This window comes from Branchiostoma floridae, chromosome 3 (assembly GCF_000003815.2).
Source record: "Branchiostoma floridae strain S238N-H82 chromosome 3, Bfl_VNyyK, whole genome shotgun sequence".
In the NCBI taxonomy this organism is placed as follows: Eukaryota; Metazoa; Chordata; class Leptocardii; order Amphioxiformes; family Branchiostomatidae; genus Branchiostoma; species Branchiostoma floridae.
The window spans coordinates 9,899,897-9,915,274 of NC_049981.1; the positions used below are offsets into that span (position 1 = coordinate 9,899,897).

General features: G+C 41.0%; 1 protein-coding gene across 5 annotated transcripts in view; it reads right to left on the bottom strand.

Annotated features, from left to right (window-relative positions):
- Positions 1 to 11,173, bottom strand: part of LOC118411539 (E3 ubiquitin-protein ligase Trim36-like) — an 18,224-nt gene extending 7,051 nt beyond the window's left edge. The window contains exons 1-5 of one of the 5 annotated variants that reach the window (XM_035813865.1): positions 11,080 to 11,173; positions 3,690 to 3,907; positions 1,952 to 2,197; positions 1,252 to 1,398; positions 553 to 706 (exon numbers count right to left, since the gene is read on the bottom strand). In XM_035813865.1, coding sequence (XP_035669758.1) covers positions 553 to 706; positions 1,252 to 1,398; positions 1,952 to 2,197; positions 3,690 to 3,907; positions 11,080 to 11,154 — 840 coding nt within the window. In that variant the 5' untranslated portion in view covers positions 11,155 to 11,173. Of the gene's footprint in view, positions 1 to 552; positions 707 to 1,251; positions 1,399 to 1,951; positions 2,198 to 3,689; positions 3,908 to 4,098; positions 4,354 to 5,205; positions 5,355 to 7,951; positions 7,970 to 11,079 lie in introns of those variants that run through there. The other 4 variants (XM_035813867.1, XM_035813866.1, XM_035813864.1 and 1 more) reach the window with 4 other exon arrangements.
- Between the last annotated feature and the right edge of the window lie 4,205 nt (positions 11,174 to 15,378).

Genomic DNA, 15,378 nt, shown 5'->3' on the forward strand with positions numbered 1-15,378 from the left:
ACAGCAAGATCTGCTTGGAGATTAATTGCAAACTACGTTTAGTCACTCCCCGCAAGAGGCACTTTTTCACTCAACTTTTTCGCACCACTCAAAACCTAGGACTGTGTACTTCCGACCTAGCGCGCGGCTGCAAAACTTTACCTGCTAATGTCTTCAGTTACAAACAAACTTTTACCAATCTAACTTTTGAGATCAGTTGGGCTGGCTAAAAGGAAATTGCTCACCACAACAATCACGCGTCCAAGCAGCCTTTCATTTTTTTTGCTCGGATCTATTTTACTCTGGGTAATACATGAATGAGACCATAAGGAGCAGAATTTTCCATCTCTACTTTCTAACAGAGACAAAATGTATCAATACAAGACTTAATAAGATTTTCCCAGTCTCTATTTTATTCTCTATATGGCTATAGTATTTCGAATTGGCTAAAAGAGCTAATTTTCAGTTCTGTCGGTTTGCAATTTAGGCACAAGGTCCGATAAGCTAATTACGATATTTCGTCGGCGCCTTCTCTCTGATTGGTCGGTTTTAAACATATGAAATTAGCCTCACCTTGAAACACTCGTTACAGAAGCTGGCCTGACAGTCCAGACAGGTTTTGGTGGCGTCCGCCGGGGGGCGTGACTTACATGATTGACAGGGGATGGCGCCGGCTTTCCTGGCTTGGAACTTGTATCTTTCCACGATCGTCTCAAGAATGAAGTTCCTGTAAAAATTAGTAAACATCTTGTCATTACCATGACGACATGTATAGACTACACTGGACATAGACCGTTATTATGCATGCGCCGCATACCCAAACTGCCCGCGTCTCCCAGCATGCAATGGGGTCAGTGAACATCTTTATGGCCATCTTTTTTTTTACACAGACACGCCCATACCTTGTGTACTTAATTGCAACACTAGAGAGGTAGAATTTGCAAGTAAATACATGATGTTTACTTTCAAACGGCCAAGTCGAACAGTCTGCTCTTTGTATATTTTTTTTACTAAAACACATTCCTACATATGGTAGCCACTGACCAGCCCATCCTGCCACTTGCTGCATTATGTAATCGAACACCACAGGGTGTTTGCTACTTTAAAATTGACCATGTTGGCTGCCGTCAGACCTTCACTGAAGTTTAAGGTCACCAGTTTTGTCATATTAAAGTTCTCTGCAACAACACGGAGTTTTGCAGGCAGTAAAACTCGGTGTTGTTGCTGAGAACTTATAAACTAGTATTTCGTAACAAGCTAACCTGTCCTTACCTGTATAAGCCATTGATTCCCTTGGGGCCGAGCTCCACCCCTTCCTGACACTTGGGGCAGGGGAACTCCTTCAGGGGAGGGGGAGACTTGGGACCGGTCGGGGTGGATATTCTGGAGGCACTACTCCTCCGGCGGAAAGATGGTACCCTGCACAGCAAACAACAGAGTAAGACGGGAGAAATATTTCATGAAACAAGATCATGACCGATTCTAAAATGAAGATCATCTGTGTTGGTAGAATCCATAGTTGAACAGTTTTGAGTGATCCGTGACGGTGGTAAATTCCGTCTTCCCACCACTTTTGATTCGCTCCTGACGTCACTTCCGACATTCGGAACGTGGTGCAGTGAATCAGTCATCTAATGAAGGTCGACGAGATCGCCTGAAAATTCATGCTGAGTGTTTCCCTTGTGTTGGATCAAGCTTAAAACTGTTCAACTTAAGATCATAGCTAGCATGCCAAGAGCAGAAAATTTAAAAACCGAAGGCCCGTTGCAGTACCAGCTATAGACGCTAGTAGGCTCACAATGGCGTGCATCTTTGAGACACAGTAACACCTCATCATCGATCACATGACAAATATCACAATCGAATCATTGAAATTACATCAAATCCTTGTCCACATCCATACTGACATACAGCCCAAAATTCAGACATTTCTTAGGTAACGCCTCAAAGACGGAGTACTTTTTTTCCATACCTTTGTAAAGGCCCGGGTGTGGATGCCTTCCTCTGTCGGGCGGACCGCGGGCTCTGCATGGGGCTTTGCACGGCGCTGTACAGCGGTCCTACCGCGGGCGTGTCCGGACTGTCTCGGTAAAGAATGGCCTTGGCGCATCGGTGGCAGATGTTGTGCTGACACGGAAGGACCAGGGGCTGGGTGAACAGCTCCGAACATGCCGGGCACTGGAGTTCGCGCTCCATGTTGGCGAAGCTTGAAAGATCACTGCAACCCATGGACAATATCATTCAAACTGCATGTTTATCACCAGAGAGAGGTAAGATATATAATAGGGAAGGCTAGGATGACTAGGACACGTCCCTAGAATGGGAGAAAACAGAACAGCGAAAGATTCAAAGATCCCTGACTGGAAGAAGAAGCAGATGAAGACCAAGATTGACATGGAGAATAAATGCAGAGGAAGACATCCTTCTGGTGCAGAGAAAAAAGACAGGCACAACACCGTGTAAATTGGACGGTGTGATGTGCGGTCGGCAAAGGCACGGAAGGAATTGACCGTTCCTGTAGAACACCATATCGATCGAACAAATCGAACCCCCTGTTCTCGGTCGAGTACTCTGAGTACAGCCCTAGCAGACTTTCGGACAGAGATGCCGGCCAAAGAAAAATGCTTTGCCTTATATGGGGAGGGCATCACACACGTTCGCTAACAAATGTAACGATATCCTTAGTATCATTAACGTTATTTTTGTTTGAGCCCTCAATGACATGTTTACTATCTCACTCGCTGCTGTCATTTTACACGATCGCAGAATCGCGGCCGGTATGATCATATAGATACAGCGCACCTGTTAGGGAGGGCATCTAGCGGTTTGTGTAATTCTTGCAGCTGTTTGGCGCATTACTTCAATGACTAAAAGAGTTTCTAGGAGGCGCTTTTGATCCGTATCGGCGAGAGCACATGACGTTACCAGGTACAGAAAACGGGGTTAGGAAGGTGGTGAAGTTTACACGTCTCATCAAAATACCGGTGTTCTTAAACCAGAGTCAGGAATCTTCAGCATTTCTCGAACTAAGAAGAAGTCTTTTTAAAGAAATTGATTCTTTCTGCACCAGCCAATTGCGTCACTACTTCCCAACCTTTTAGCTGCAGAGAATGCCAGACGAGCATAATTACCCGAGGCTGCACTAGGCATTTAGGCATTACTGGAGGCTATAACAGGGGTTTTAGATATTTTCTTACTCATCCCAGGAGTTTGTAAACAACATAGCGAACAGAGAGACAAAGGTTGAGCAAATTTTCGTCACCGAGACAGGATGTGAATGTTTACGATATACACGTCTACATGTGTGTGACTCAGTCGGGCAGACCTAATCAAAATATGTGTGTTGTATGAAATATGATATTATGTTCTTGTGTTGTTTGGTTTTAAACATTTTACCGTTAACATTTTTTTCAGGATCACGACCGTAAAGCACATTTGTTAGAAAACTAAACTAGGATTACGTCGATGAACGTTAGACACCCCGGTAAATTATTTAAGCAAATGGTTAGCGGTTAAATGGTTTATTTCTTATAACTTGAAATCGTGCCACATACATTGAAACGACAAAGGTAATAGCTCCATTATTGCAGGCAGGAATTTTAATACAATGTACTTTCTTTGTAATGTTAAAGAATCGCAGGGTAAAAACTAAAGAACGTGTATTCTTGTTTTCCAGCAACCAAAAACAAACAACAAAAGAGGCCTCTTACCCGGAAGAGCTGGCCTTTCTTGATCTTGAACATGAGCTCTCCGATGAGCTGGTAGGCGAGGGGATGTCTCTGTCACTCTCATCCGAGTTCGATCTCTCAGGCGGTGACTTGAACGTTGGCATCGGGATCCGAGTGTGCTGATGACTGGAAGGGGTACCAGGAGTCACGGGTTCGATCCCACTCCGCGAGGACCTTCTTGAAAGTGTCCTGCGCACCTTCTAATAACAAAGAATGGATATAATTGTTAGGTACAGACATTTTAATACATGTAATTTGGTTCTGCAACATTCTTCGGCTGGCTCCAGCCTCTCGCAAACATATTTTCCCCTTCTAGTTCTATCTTGTTAGTTTCATCCTTCTGAAATATAAAGAAAAGATTAATCTACGAAAACAAAAACAAATTTGTAACCTCTTCAGAAGAAAGGGGCGGCTCTGGACTCGCGCCAAAAACAGAGTCTGTGGTCAGGTCCTCGCAGACGACATCTTGACGGTTGCCATGGTTATGACAGGTGCAGAGCGAAATGGCGGGAAAAAGTCGGACGAATTCCGCCAAATCGTCGTGCGTTATTTCTGACTCGTCGTCCGTGGATTGAAACTCGTGCATTTTTTGTACCTAGAAATTTTGGCGTGCAACACTGTCTGGCAATTCCTATTAAACCCTATCACTGAGTGGCCAATTCCCATGTGAGAAAAGGGGAACGTCCATCTCAGATATTGGGGAATGGGGTGAGGGGTGGGGGGGTGGGTTAGATATCCGTAAGTAACAAAACAACAAAACAGAAGATTCTTATATCAATGTGAATACACACAAACTTTAAAAATTCTACTGTTACGCTTTTAGGAAGTCCATTTGTCGTAATTAGTGAAAAAGCATCGAGACAAGTAAAAGGATAACCTGTGCTCCACCCTCGAAAATATTAGCATGGTCCGTGTTTTGGTTCACAAGCGTCTAGTTTTCTGGCACCGCTTTGTCATTACAAACATCTCAATGTTCGCAAAATGTGCCATAATTACCCTGTCCTACCAGAAAAGGCGGTAGCAATTTAAATCAATTAAACTTTACGACACAAAGACATAACAAAAGAAGCCGAGAATAATTACTGAAAAAAAGACGCCTTGTTGAAACTGAAAAAAACGTTGCTACCAAGTCAGCTGTCCAGAAAAATTCAGCCTATCTGCTAGAGAAACTACTACATAGGGTATTGTAGCTTATTCTACACAATCTTTCCCACCACCCTATAAGCAACAATTACAAGTAGTATCAATTTCAAAGATTTCAACAAGAAAGACACAGAACTCTGATAATTATACAAAATTGGCATTTACAGCCTTTTAAGACAATGGCACAGACAATATCTATCATTACCGTGTTGTTTCATCACATATCTTTTGTGCATTTTCGCCCACCCCCCTCCCATTTAGTTTTCTATCTCCGGTGCAATGCAGCACATTTCTTATCGGCTAGCTTTAAGATTGAAACGTTAAGTTATTAGTGAAGGTGTCACTGTGTACTTACGCGTAACATCTTGCCGATTTGAGTAAAGCTTTAAGAAGACGTGACAGAATCGGAAGAAACAGAAGACAACAGAAGGCAGCTTTCTGGAGTTCGACTTTCAAAATGGACGATATTTTCTCACACATGTGTTTCATTTAGTTGCAAACGAATCTTAAAATGGCGGGGAATTTAGCAAAAAGGCGGGAAATGCCGCGAAAGACAGCTGCGTGTTGATTGAACCAATCATGAGAGCTAAACTCGAGGAAGCTGAATTAAATTATGAGTCAAATTCTTTCTTCTCACATCTTCTTAATCTTGGAAAGATTTAGGAAAACTTTGCTCAGCTATATGAAAAGCACATTGTATACGTAGGAGAAGAAAAAAGCCATTTTATGGCACCAGCATCGGTTTTGCTATCTTACTCCGACCTCGGCATCTCATTTTCAGATTTTGTTTTCTTTTTTTTTTGTATGAAGTATGGTTTTGTATACAGTATGTTTGAAAATCTTTTTGTTTAAACGGACGAAAACTGATGAACGTGAATGCCATCCATATAATCACATAAGTTTGGCCCAAGATATGTTAGCCCAGAATCTAAGTTTGGTTGTTTAAATATTCAGGTCCATTCTAGGTTGGCGCGACTGAAAGAATGATCTTATAATGCTTTCAGTTCAGACCCCGTCTGTGTGACGACCTCAATCATGCATGCACCTGCCAATGTTAACTAGGAGGGGTAAGAATTTTCACAGATCCCGTTGCATTCTGGGAGGCGAGAAGCACTATGGGTAGCATACGAAGCAAATGGCAGCTTTAGGCCACACTGACTTGATTATATGGATGAAATCCAAGCGCAAATATACGTTTTTGTCCTTTTGAATAGAATAAAACGTGTGACTATACTGTAAAAATCGTACAATGCAGTTGCAAAATGAGCAAATATGTGTCGTAAATTCAAACCGAATACAAATGTACTAGTATCAGAAAGCGGAATTAATGATGCCTCTTTACTTCGCTAGTGATTTTGTGGTTAACTTACTCCTCGCGCAAGATGTATTTCTAGCCCTGAGCAAAGTTTTCCAAGAATTTGTGAAAGAACAGAAATCATGCACTTAACTTATTGTTTGATATATCAAGTTCTCTAAGTTCTCCAAGTTTGTAAAACCTTCCTGTATCTGACCACTCATGATTTCATGATGATAGCACGTTTGCTTTTCCGACGTTTTTTGGCCCGCTCGCATCAATTTTGCGTTACCAAGGTGATGCCATCCTTATGATCAAATCAGTATGACCTTACCTTGGATACACAGATCGTTTTCTGTCCGGCCGAACGACCCCATCCCCATGACCACCCCCACGATTAACATTGATAGATGTCAAACGTATTCCAGACAAGTCCAAGTTCTTTGTTGTCAACACAAAGCCAAGTTCGCACTCCCGGACTGGCTATGCATGCAGAAGTAGCCATGGTGTTACGAAACACACATACATCACCCCACATGAATTGTACAGTCATGAGTGACATAACAGGCCATTGTTTACAACAGCGTCTGCAGTGACACGCTTACTGTAAATGTCTTTAAACTCGCGGTGATTTAATTTCGCGGTTGAGAGAAATGGGAGTGTTTGCAGTGGCTTTGAGTTCATACATTTAATTGATACAAAAGGGATACAACAAAACACATCAAGTCTGTAACGCAAAGAGCTTCTGGTAGGGTAGATGAAGTACATGCATGCAAGGAATGTACGTATGTGTGTTTCCTAACAAAAACATACGTGTTCACTTTGTATGGACGGCAAAATCGTGATGACAGTTCTGTGTTGCTGATTGCTACTAAGGCATGTTCAATGATATTGAGGGTGTTTGGTCAATGACTCAATATCAAACAGGCATCCCGTAGAAGAAGTAGCTACAGTATAAAATTTGACGCATTTCTTTACCAATGTCTCGCTTGTTGATGTATTTTAACCTTAACGGTGGTTTGATTTTGGGCCCCCTGGTGTGTGACTCTGGTACTGCAGCAGAGCTTCCGGATTTTGTATCATTCGTCCTGGTCACGTTTTGGTCTTGGTTTGTATGTGTAATTATGAACCTAGTAGCGTTATTCACAAATTTGTGACCTAACCACGTATCAAATATTATGACAATTCTAGAGTTATGGTGACCACAAATATCCAGAAACACACACACAGACACACATACAACACACAGACACACACACACACACACACACACAAACACACACACGCACACATACAACACACAGACACACACAGACACAGACAACACACAGACACACACAGACACCACACAGACACACACATACAACACACAGACACACATACAACCCACATACAACACACACATACACATACAACACACACACATACAACACACACACACACACACACACACACACACACAAACACACCGACTCTCACAAAAACACGAGCACACACACACACATTGTGACAACAATAACTTCATATTGCGTGGAGGCTTTCAGTAGCTTTGCAGTGGCTATAATGACACTGATTGCATATAGTTTAGAACCCAGTATATAAATTGATTAATCAATCTGATGCAACTATTTTTACGGAACACAGAATTACGATATTCAAAAACATGACCTACCTTTAATCCCCAACACCGACAATGGACTCCAACAAAAGTGTAACAAATCTCTTAAAACATCGTGTTATAAAGACACTATATCTGTTGTCTGAGTCACTTTAAACAGTGACACAATGTAACAAGTATAAACATTACCTGGTAACGTATAGCCGTGAGTCACTGCGCACTAGCCGTGTGAACTTTGTCTACGGCAAGTGTACTTAAAAACGGCTCTCTCATATTGGGGACATCTTATTAAGAAAACAGGGGTGTACATTGTCTGAAAAAAATCGTTTTGAATCTAGAATACATTTTGCGACAATATCACGAGACTTTATACCTACATGGGTTAAGGAATTTCTGTGTTACGGGGGGGGGGGTGCTAAAGAGAACATGTATGGTTGCTAACGTATATAACTGAAAACCCTCCTAAAATAGTTGGTAGAGTCCGATCTGAACGCCCTTGTTCCCATTGACCGATGTATGTTCCGCCTATTATTTACCGTATTGCCGGGTGCAACGGTGGAAGCTATTGATTTCATACTGTCTACGTAGTTCAACAAGTATGGCTTATCATATTTCAAACGGCTCACAACGGGAACAAATACACGAACCGGGGGCGGTGTTGAAAACTGTGTACACATTCAGCAGTCTAGCTAGCCGTCGACAATATTCTCTGTCAGCACTATATAATTAGAGGCTACCATATCAGAGAGGTTAACAAATAACTGGTGTTGAAAGGCCGCCGATGGCTAATAAGAAAGAAATATAACTGAAATAATCTTCAGCATTAGAGAACCATATTCAAAAACTGACTAAATTCAAAATAAACAAAGGATGTTCTATTTGTATATGAATGATTAAGATGATTTGATTACATGTCAATAAATATTCTATACGTTTTGAAATCCTTTTTTAGTTTAGGAAACCCCTTTATTTAAACCCTTTCCAGTTTTTCAAACGATATCTATGTTTAAAAAAACCGTTATTGTTCAAATTGACATAAGAACCACCTTGTTAGATGTTTGAAGGAGCTACCTTCAGATGTCATTACCTCCATGAAGAATGGAGGTATTGTTTAAAATGTACGTGTCTGTGTTTCCGGATATTTGTGATCAGCATAACTTTAGAACCTCTGGATGGGTTGTAATGATATTTGGTATGTGGGTAGGGGTCCAGGAGACAAAGGTCAAGGTCGATTTTGGATCAGCTTACTTGGACCAGTCTCCAAAATGTTGACATAATCCTTATACCTTTTAATTTGACCTTTGTATCTGCAATAGGAAAATGGCACAGTCCTTTGATTAAAAAAAAACAACATTAGTACATAAGGACTGCTCACGGTTGACTGGGTGAATCTGATTGGTGTAAGATTCCTCCTAGCGAGATACTAGAGTGATTTACTAGTGATTGACTTGAAAACGAAGGTCTAGATCACCATTGGCGTCCCTGGAGACGGAACGTCCGGGTTTGATATCATGTTTTTTCATGCATTGGAGGTAATATGTGCACATGGCCTATAATGTAGATATAGATAGACACAAAAAGGGAAGAGGTCTGCAATCTATCTGTTGTTATAAATGTGTCTTTCCTCTTTCATTAGAAGTTCAGAAGAGGTTGGGAGGTATTGAGGTTACTTAGATGGGATGGGGAGGGACACAAAAAGGGGGACGGGTCTGTGAATCGTCAGTTCTAGATCTTATAACAGTATCTTCCTTTATCTTTTCAATCAGACGTACTAAGCTTATCTCATACAGGGCAATGTCACTGGGGCACGTGGCTCGGACTGGTTACATGTTTTTAGACGGAAGAAGGACAAAAAACCTGAGGTCTGGGTTGTATCAGTTGGCTATAAAGATGTCTTTCTTCACTCTACTATTCTGTATTAATTCAACCATCACGTACAGAGCAGTGTCATTGGTGCACATATATTGGGAGATGTAACGCTCGTTTACCTTTATCCCTGGCTTCTAAAAACGGGTTATTTTAAATAGGGCTTTCAAGACGACGAATGGTGGTTTCAAACTGCAAAATTGAAGAATTCAAATTCACCGTTCGTTGAAGTGATGTCCTTAGATACCCTGATTCTAAAAGCAAGGATATAAGCTACCCGCGTATAAAGGTGAACTAGTGTTAGATTGTGATGGAGGAGGTCGGGTACCTACGTTTCATCAGTTGATCTTGCAATGGTTTGTGCCTTCCTTGACTTCTTTCAATTAGTGTCAGATTGCCACAAGGCCGCAGTAGGTAAAGTTTATGGATAACATCAGCGCGCTCATTAATTTTCGCCTGATTTCGAAAAAAACAAACAAGAAATTTGTTCCTCTTCGGGGATGGTCAGATAGACCAAACTAGGCAAACATGTTGTGTTGTAGCCTAATAATCATACTTGTAGAAGTGACACTAGGAAGGTAGCAATGACTATAGTTGCAGAAGTTAAAATATTTGGATTGTTGTAAAAGTGCCACCAATATGGAAGCCATGAATGCAGTTTGCATTTTGGTAAGTGATGCCAGTCTATCACACTAGTGCACTTCTTGAATACAGGAATGAATGCCCTGTTAGTTGTGATGCCATGTTTTGTCATTTCAAATCTTGTTACGACATTTATGGTGTTAACATGTACATTGAAAATTTAGCCATCTTGTGTTTTTTTCGCGCATTGCAATCTCATTATTTTTGCACTCTGCATAGGATGTCATCCATAGAATTTACTTGCTGTGGCCTAAGGAGTTGTAACGTGGCGCAAGTATGAACGGTTTACCGTCTATTGGTTGTTATAAAGGATGATGTACTATCACACAAAAATAGGGTGTACCAAGCTGTCTCCATTCAAGTGACTTTCAACGACATTCCAAACATGCTTCGGGATGCGTTTGCTCTCTAGAAACTAGAATGTAGACCATTCGTTAGCGCTTTCTAGCGTTAAAGTTAAAAACGGCAAGTTTCTAAACTATTTAATACTTGTCGTTTTTAACTTAGACGCTAGAGTGCGCTCATGAACGGTCTGCATGAGTTGAGGGACGCACGCACCTGGAGCCAGCAATTTCCTTGTAATCATGAGGTAAATATGAGGCATTTCTATCTGGGAAATCAATCGCAGGTGTCCACAGCATCATCTAATCGATCGTGGCAGTGTGCATGACAATATATTACACTGTAAATTAGTCTAACAGGGGTAAAGTCATCTAGAAATCGCTATTTAGATTTTCTGACATAAAGAAATTAGAAATTATCGGAAGGCCAGTCAGACAAATCATGTAATGTCCTTAGCTTGCTCTTACCTGAGTATATTTTCTGCTAGCTGACGAATTTTCTGTTGTTGTCTGTAGTTCAGGTTCGCAAAACGAATTAAACATGAATGATTGTGCAATAGCAAGCTGGGTGTTAAACCGGGGCACTACATATGGAAATACCAAAAAGAATCACGCGACTTTTTTTTCAGCCAATCAACTTTGATTTAGGATACCAATGGCTAATTTAGAACGCGCTAACTAATTGGATGACAAAGGAAAAGACCTTAATCGGTGACCAATGGCAGACGTCGTTGATATTCAACATGTAAAGCGATTAGCTGATTGGCCACAGTGTGATAATCAAATTATGTGCACGTGCAGGAAGACACATTGTCAATCACAAAGTTTTCTCAAGGAATTTTGGCTGCGTTGTTTGTGTCATGTCATGGAGGTTGGTTCTTTGTTCGTGTTTCGCCATATTTCTCGTCGTTTTTTGGGGGGGGGGAGAGGTGCGGGGGGGATTAATTCCGCGCGGGATATTCTAAAGAAGATTGCGGGACTGCTGGCCGCCTAGAACTACACGAATGTCTGAGGTGGGTGGCTTACTCGTTACAATTTGTTAAATGCCAATAAACGGACAGTTAACACTGATAATAACACATGTGTTCCATGCGTTAGCTACCTTACGTTAGGCCATGTTGATTTGATTGTATGAATGACATCAACGCGCGTCAATTTTCAGCAGAAATTTTCAAGGTCGCCCAAATATTCCAATCCTCGTGGTTCTTCCGTCCAGAACGAAGGGATCTAAGTTATAACAGTCTTATCAACTTGTACAATTCTACGTGAGTGTTGACATTACGATTAAAAATGTTTCAAAGTGGTTGGTTGCAAAACGATCACGCAATTTTCAACATTTTTCAGAATTGAATGTAGAACTATAATGAATGAATGAATGAAAGACCTTTATTGTACATTCATGCCTCGACGGGCTAGGTACAGGTCACTAATAACAGACATATGCAGGGACAACAAGATACAATTTAACCAATTGAAGGTACTAAGCTAACATTATGGTCGACATCTTCTCGCTTCTTTGTACAGGTATATTAAACATTATTTGTTCCTATATCTATAGGAACAAATAATGTTTAATATACAGGGTTTATCTAGGCGCATCAAAAATAGAAATTTATCCGTTACATTAAGATGTTCAAAATATGGAAACATTTTTCTGATATATTCATAAAGCACAATCCGTTCCTTATGGTACAATTTACAGTGTAAAATAAAATGTTGTTCATCTTCTACCTGTTGTAGATCACAAAATTTGCAGACTCTATGCTGCAGAGGAGTGCGGTTGTGCCTTCCAGTTTCGATATGTAACTTGTGGCAACTTATCCGGAGTATAATGTAATCTATTAGTTAAATTCGTTAGTGTGTTATGTGTATATGTGTGTGTATTTTTATGTCTATGCATGTGTGTGTGTGTGTGTGTGTGTGTGTGAGTCCACCACGATCCCTACACAACACAATAATGACCTGAAGATCTCTTACAGTAGTATATCCTGTCTCTGTCTGTATTTTATTTTTTTATAAGTCTTTTACGTACATGTAGTTTCTTCATATATATTTTTGTATTAGCGTTATCTATATCATAGAGTATGCTTATTATATAAGTAACCCCCTTGAAAATATCAATGACCGCGTTTAGGTCATAAACCTCAATAGAATAATATCATATAAAGGCATTTATCAACAACAGAGGAAAGTATCTGAGGGTATTTACTCACTCTCAAATCTCAGGTCACGACGGAATTCCGGAAATAATTCCCCTTAAAGATTGAAGGAGAAGAAAGAAGAAGAATCAGAAACATTACGGTATGGTGGAGTGGAATAAAAAGAACAATTACGTACTTCTAATACAAATCAATACAGAAGAAAACAGGCACGTCTAATTCTATACCTATTAGCTATGTACAATCTGACTTTCATGCAGGCAGTTGAACTCGGTGATCATCGATAATGGTGTGGAGTTAGGGCGCGGTCACATACGTTAGCGATCGTCGTACAATAATGTACGCCTCCTGTAAAGTTCAACTGTCTTGGTACAAGACATGCTTTTTTGGATCCATGTCGGTGGTTGTTTCTGTCACAGCGTGCTTGAAAATCATCGCATGACCTATGTGACCGCGACCTAACATACAGGGATACTTTGGGTACACAAAGCACATGTGGGCCTTCGTAGTTTTTAGACTGCGCCAACTTCCGGTTCCGGTTCGGAACTTCATATGACCGCATGGCGAAGTAATCCGTGGAAATAAGACGCAAATAATAGATCACCGCCTTAGTTTTGACTCTCAATTTTTTGACTACGAATAAAGCAGTGTAAAATCTTTTTTGTCTCCCAAAAAAACCCGTTCTTCGTAGCGTTTTTCCGTGGCGCAGACTTCGCCGTGCAGTCAATACTTCCTCATATTAGTTCGCGATGGCGGTAAAGAGGTTTCGTCACCTGTTGGGGAGGGAGTACATTTCCGGATTTGCGCATAAATTGCAGTGTGCCTACCCTTTGCTGTTTATTGACTTATTTTTTAGATAATTTTTTCCCTGGTAGAATTTTCATCATAAAGGTCCAGGTTTCTGCAAGAGGGACCGAAGCATGTATATTTTTAAAATCTTGTCAAAAATTGTGACATTTGTCGTGCTTTGACCTGTAATCAACCTCCATATTCGACATCCATAGTGGACTGATCCATTGGGACGGGTGGGGGTGGGTGGTTGAAATTCTGGCATCATGACAATCATCTGACTGTAGCTCGTTAAAATGCCGGAGTTGAAGTCGGGCCTTTTTAACCAACACAAACCTGACTAATCCAGCTTTGCAGTGGGGGTAAAGTCTTCGTTTGAAATGTAGGTAAATGTGTTTTAAAGTGATTGTTTTGCATGGCTTACCATGTAGGGAATGGGAAATTCGATTCAGAAGACTCTCCCCTGATCACCCAGATCGTACTTTCTATGTGCGTTCTGGCTGATTTAGCGCAAGCTGAGCTCGTGGAAAGCGTATCGGATAACTTTTACTCCTTTATACTCAGTATATGCAAACATGTAAAAGAAATGATGACCTTCATTGCCATATCAGATTAGCGGTTATTCAAGGCAAAACTTCGGTTACCGGCTTTTCGGTTACCGAAGGATTCGCTTAGCGGTTATTCCAGGCGAAACTTCATTCGCTTTCAAGCCATGTAGACAAAAAACTAAGTAATTTTTAGTACTCAAATTGCTTTCTGTCAACTCGTGACGGGTTTTACTATAAGATTCAAGTGATGAAAGTAACGCACACTTTGTTTAAGTTTCTGGAAGTTCCACCGTACGGGTTCGCTTTTCGGTTACCGAAGGGTTCGCTTAGCAGTTATTCCAGGCGAAACTTCATTCGCTTTCAAGCCATGTAGAAAAAAAACTAAGTAATTTTTAGTACTCAAATTGCTTTCTGTCAACTCGTTACGTGTTTTGCTATGGGATTCAAGTGATGAAAGTAACGCACACTTTGTTTAAGATTCTGGAAGTTCCACCGTATGGGGTCGCCTTTCGGTTACCGAAGGGTTCGCTTAGCGGTTATTCCAGGCGAAACTTCATTCGCTTTCAAGCCATGTAGAAAAAAAACTAAGTAATTTTTAGTACTCAAATTGCTTTCTGTCAACTCGTTACGTGTTTTGCTATGGGATTCAAGTGATGAAAGTAACGCACACTTTGTTTAAGATTCTGGAAGTTCCACCGTATGGGGTCGCCTTTCGGTTACCGAAGGGTTCGCTTAGCGGTTATTCCAGGCGAAACTTCATTCGCTTTCAAGCCATGTAGAAAAAAAACTAAGTAATTTTTAGTACTCAAATTGCTTTCTGTCAACTCGTTACGTGTTTTGCTATGGGATTCAAGTGATGAAAGTAACGCACACTTTGTTTAAGATTCTGGAAGTTCCACCGTATGGGGTCGCCTTTCGGTTACCGAAGGGTTCGCTTAGCGGTTATTCCAGGCGAAACTTCATTCGCTTTCAAGCCATGTAGAAAAAAAACTAAGTAATTTTTAGTACTCAAATTGCTTTCTGTCAACTCGTTACGTGTTTTGCTATGGGATTCAAGTGATGAAAGTAACGCACACTTTGTTTACGATTCTGGAAGTTCCACCGTATGGGGTCGCCTCTTCGGTTACCGAAGGGTTCGCTTACCGGTTTTTCCAGGGGAAACCTTCGTTCGCTTTTCAGGCCATGGAGAAGAAAAAACTTACGTAATTTTTTGGGATTCAAATTGCCTTTCTGTCCAACTCGTCACAGGGTTTTGGTTATGGGGATTCAAG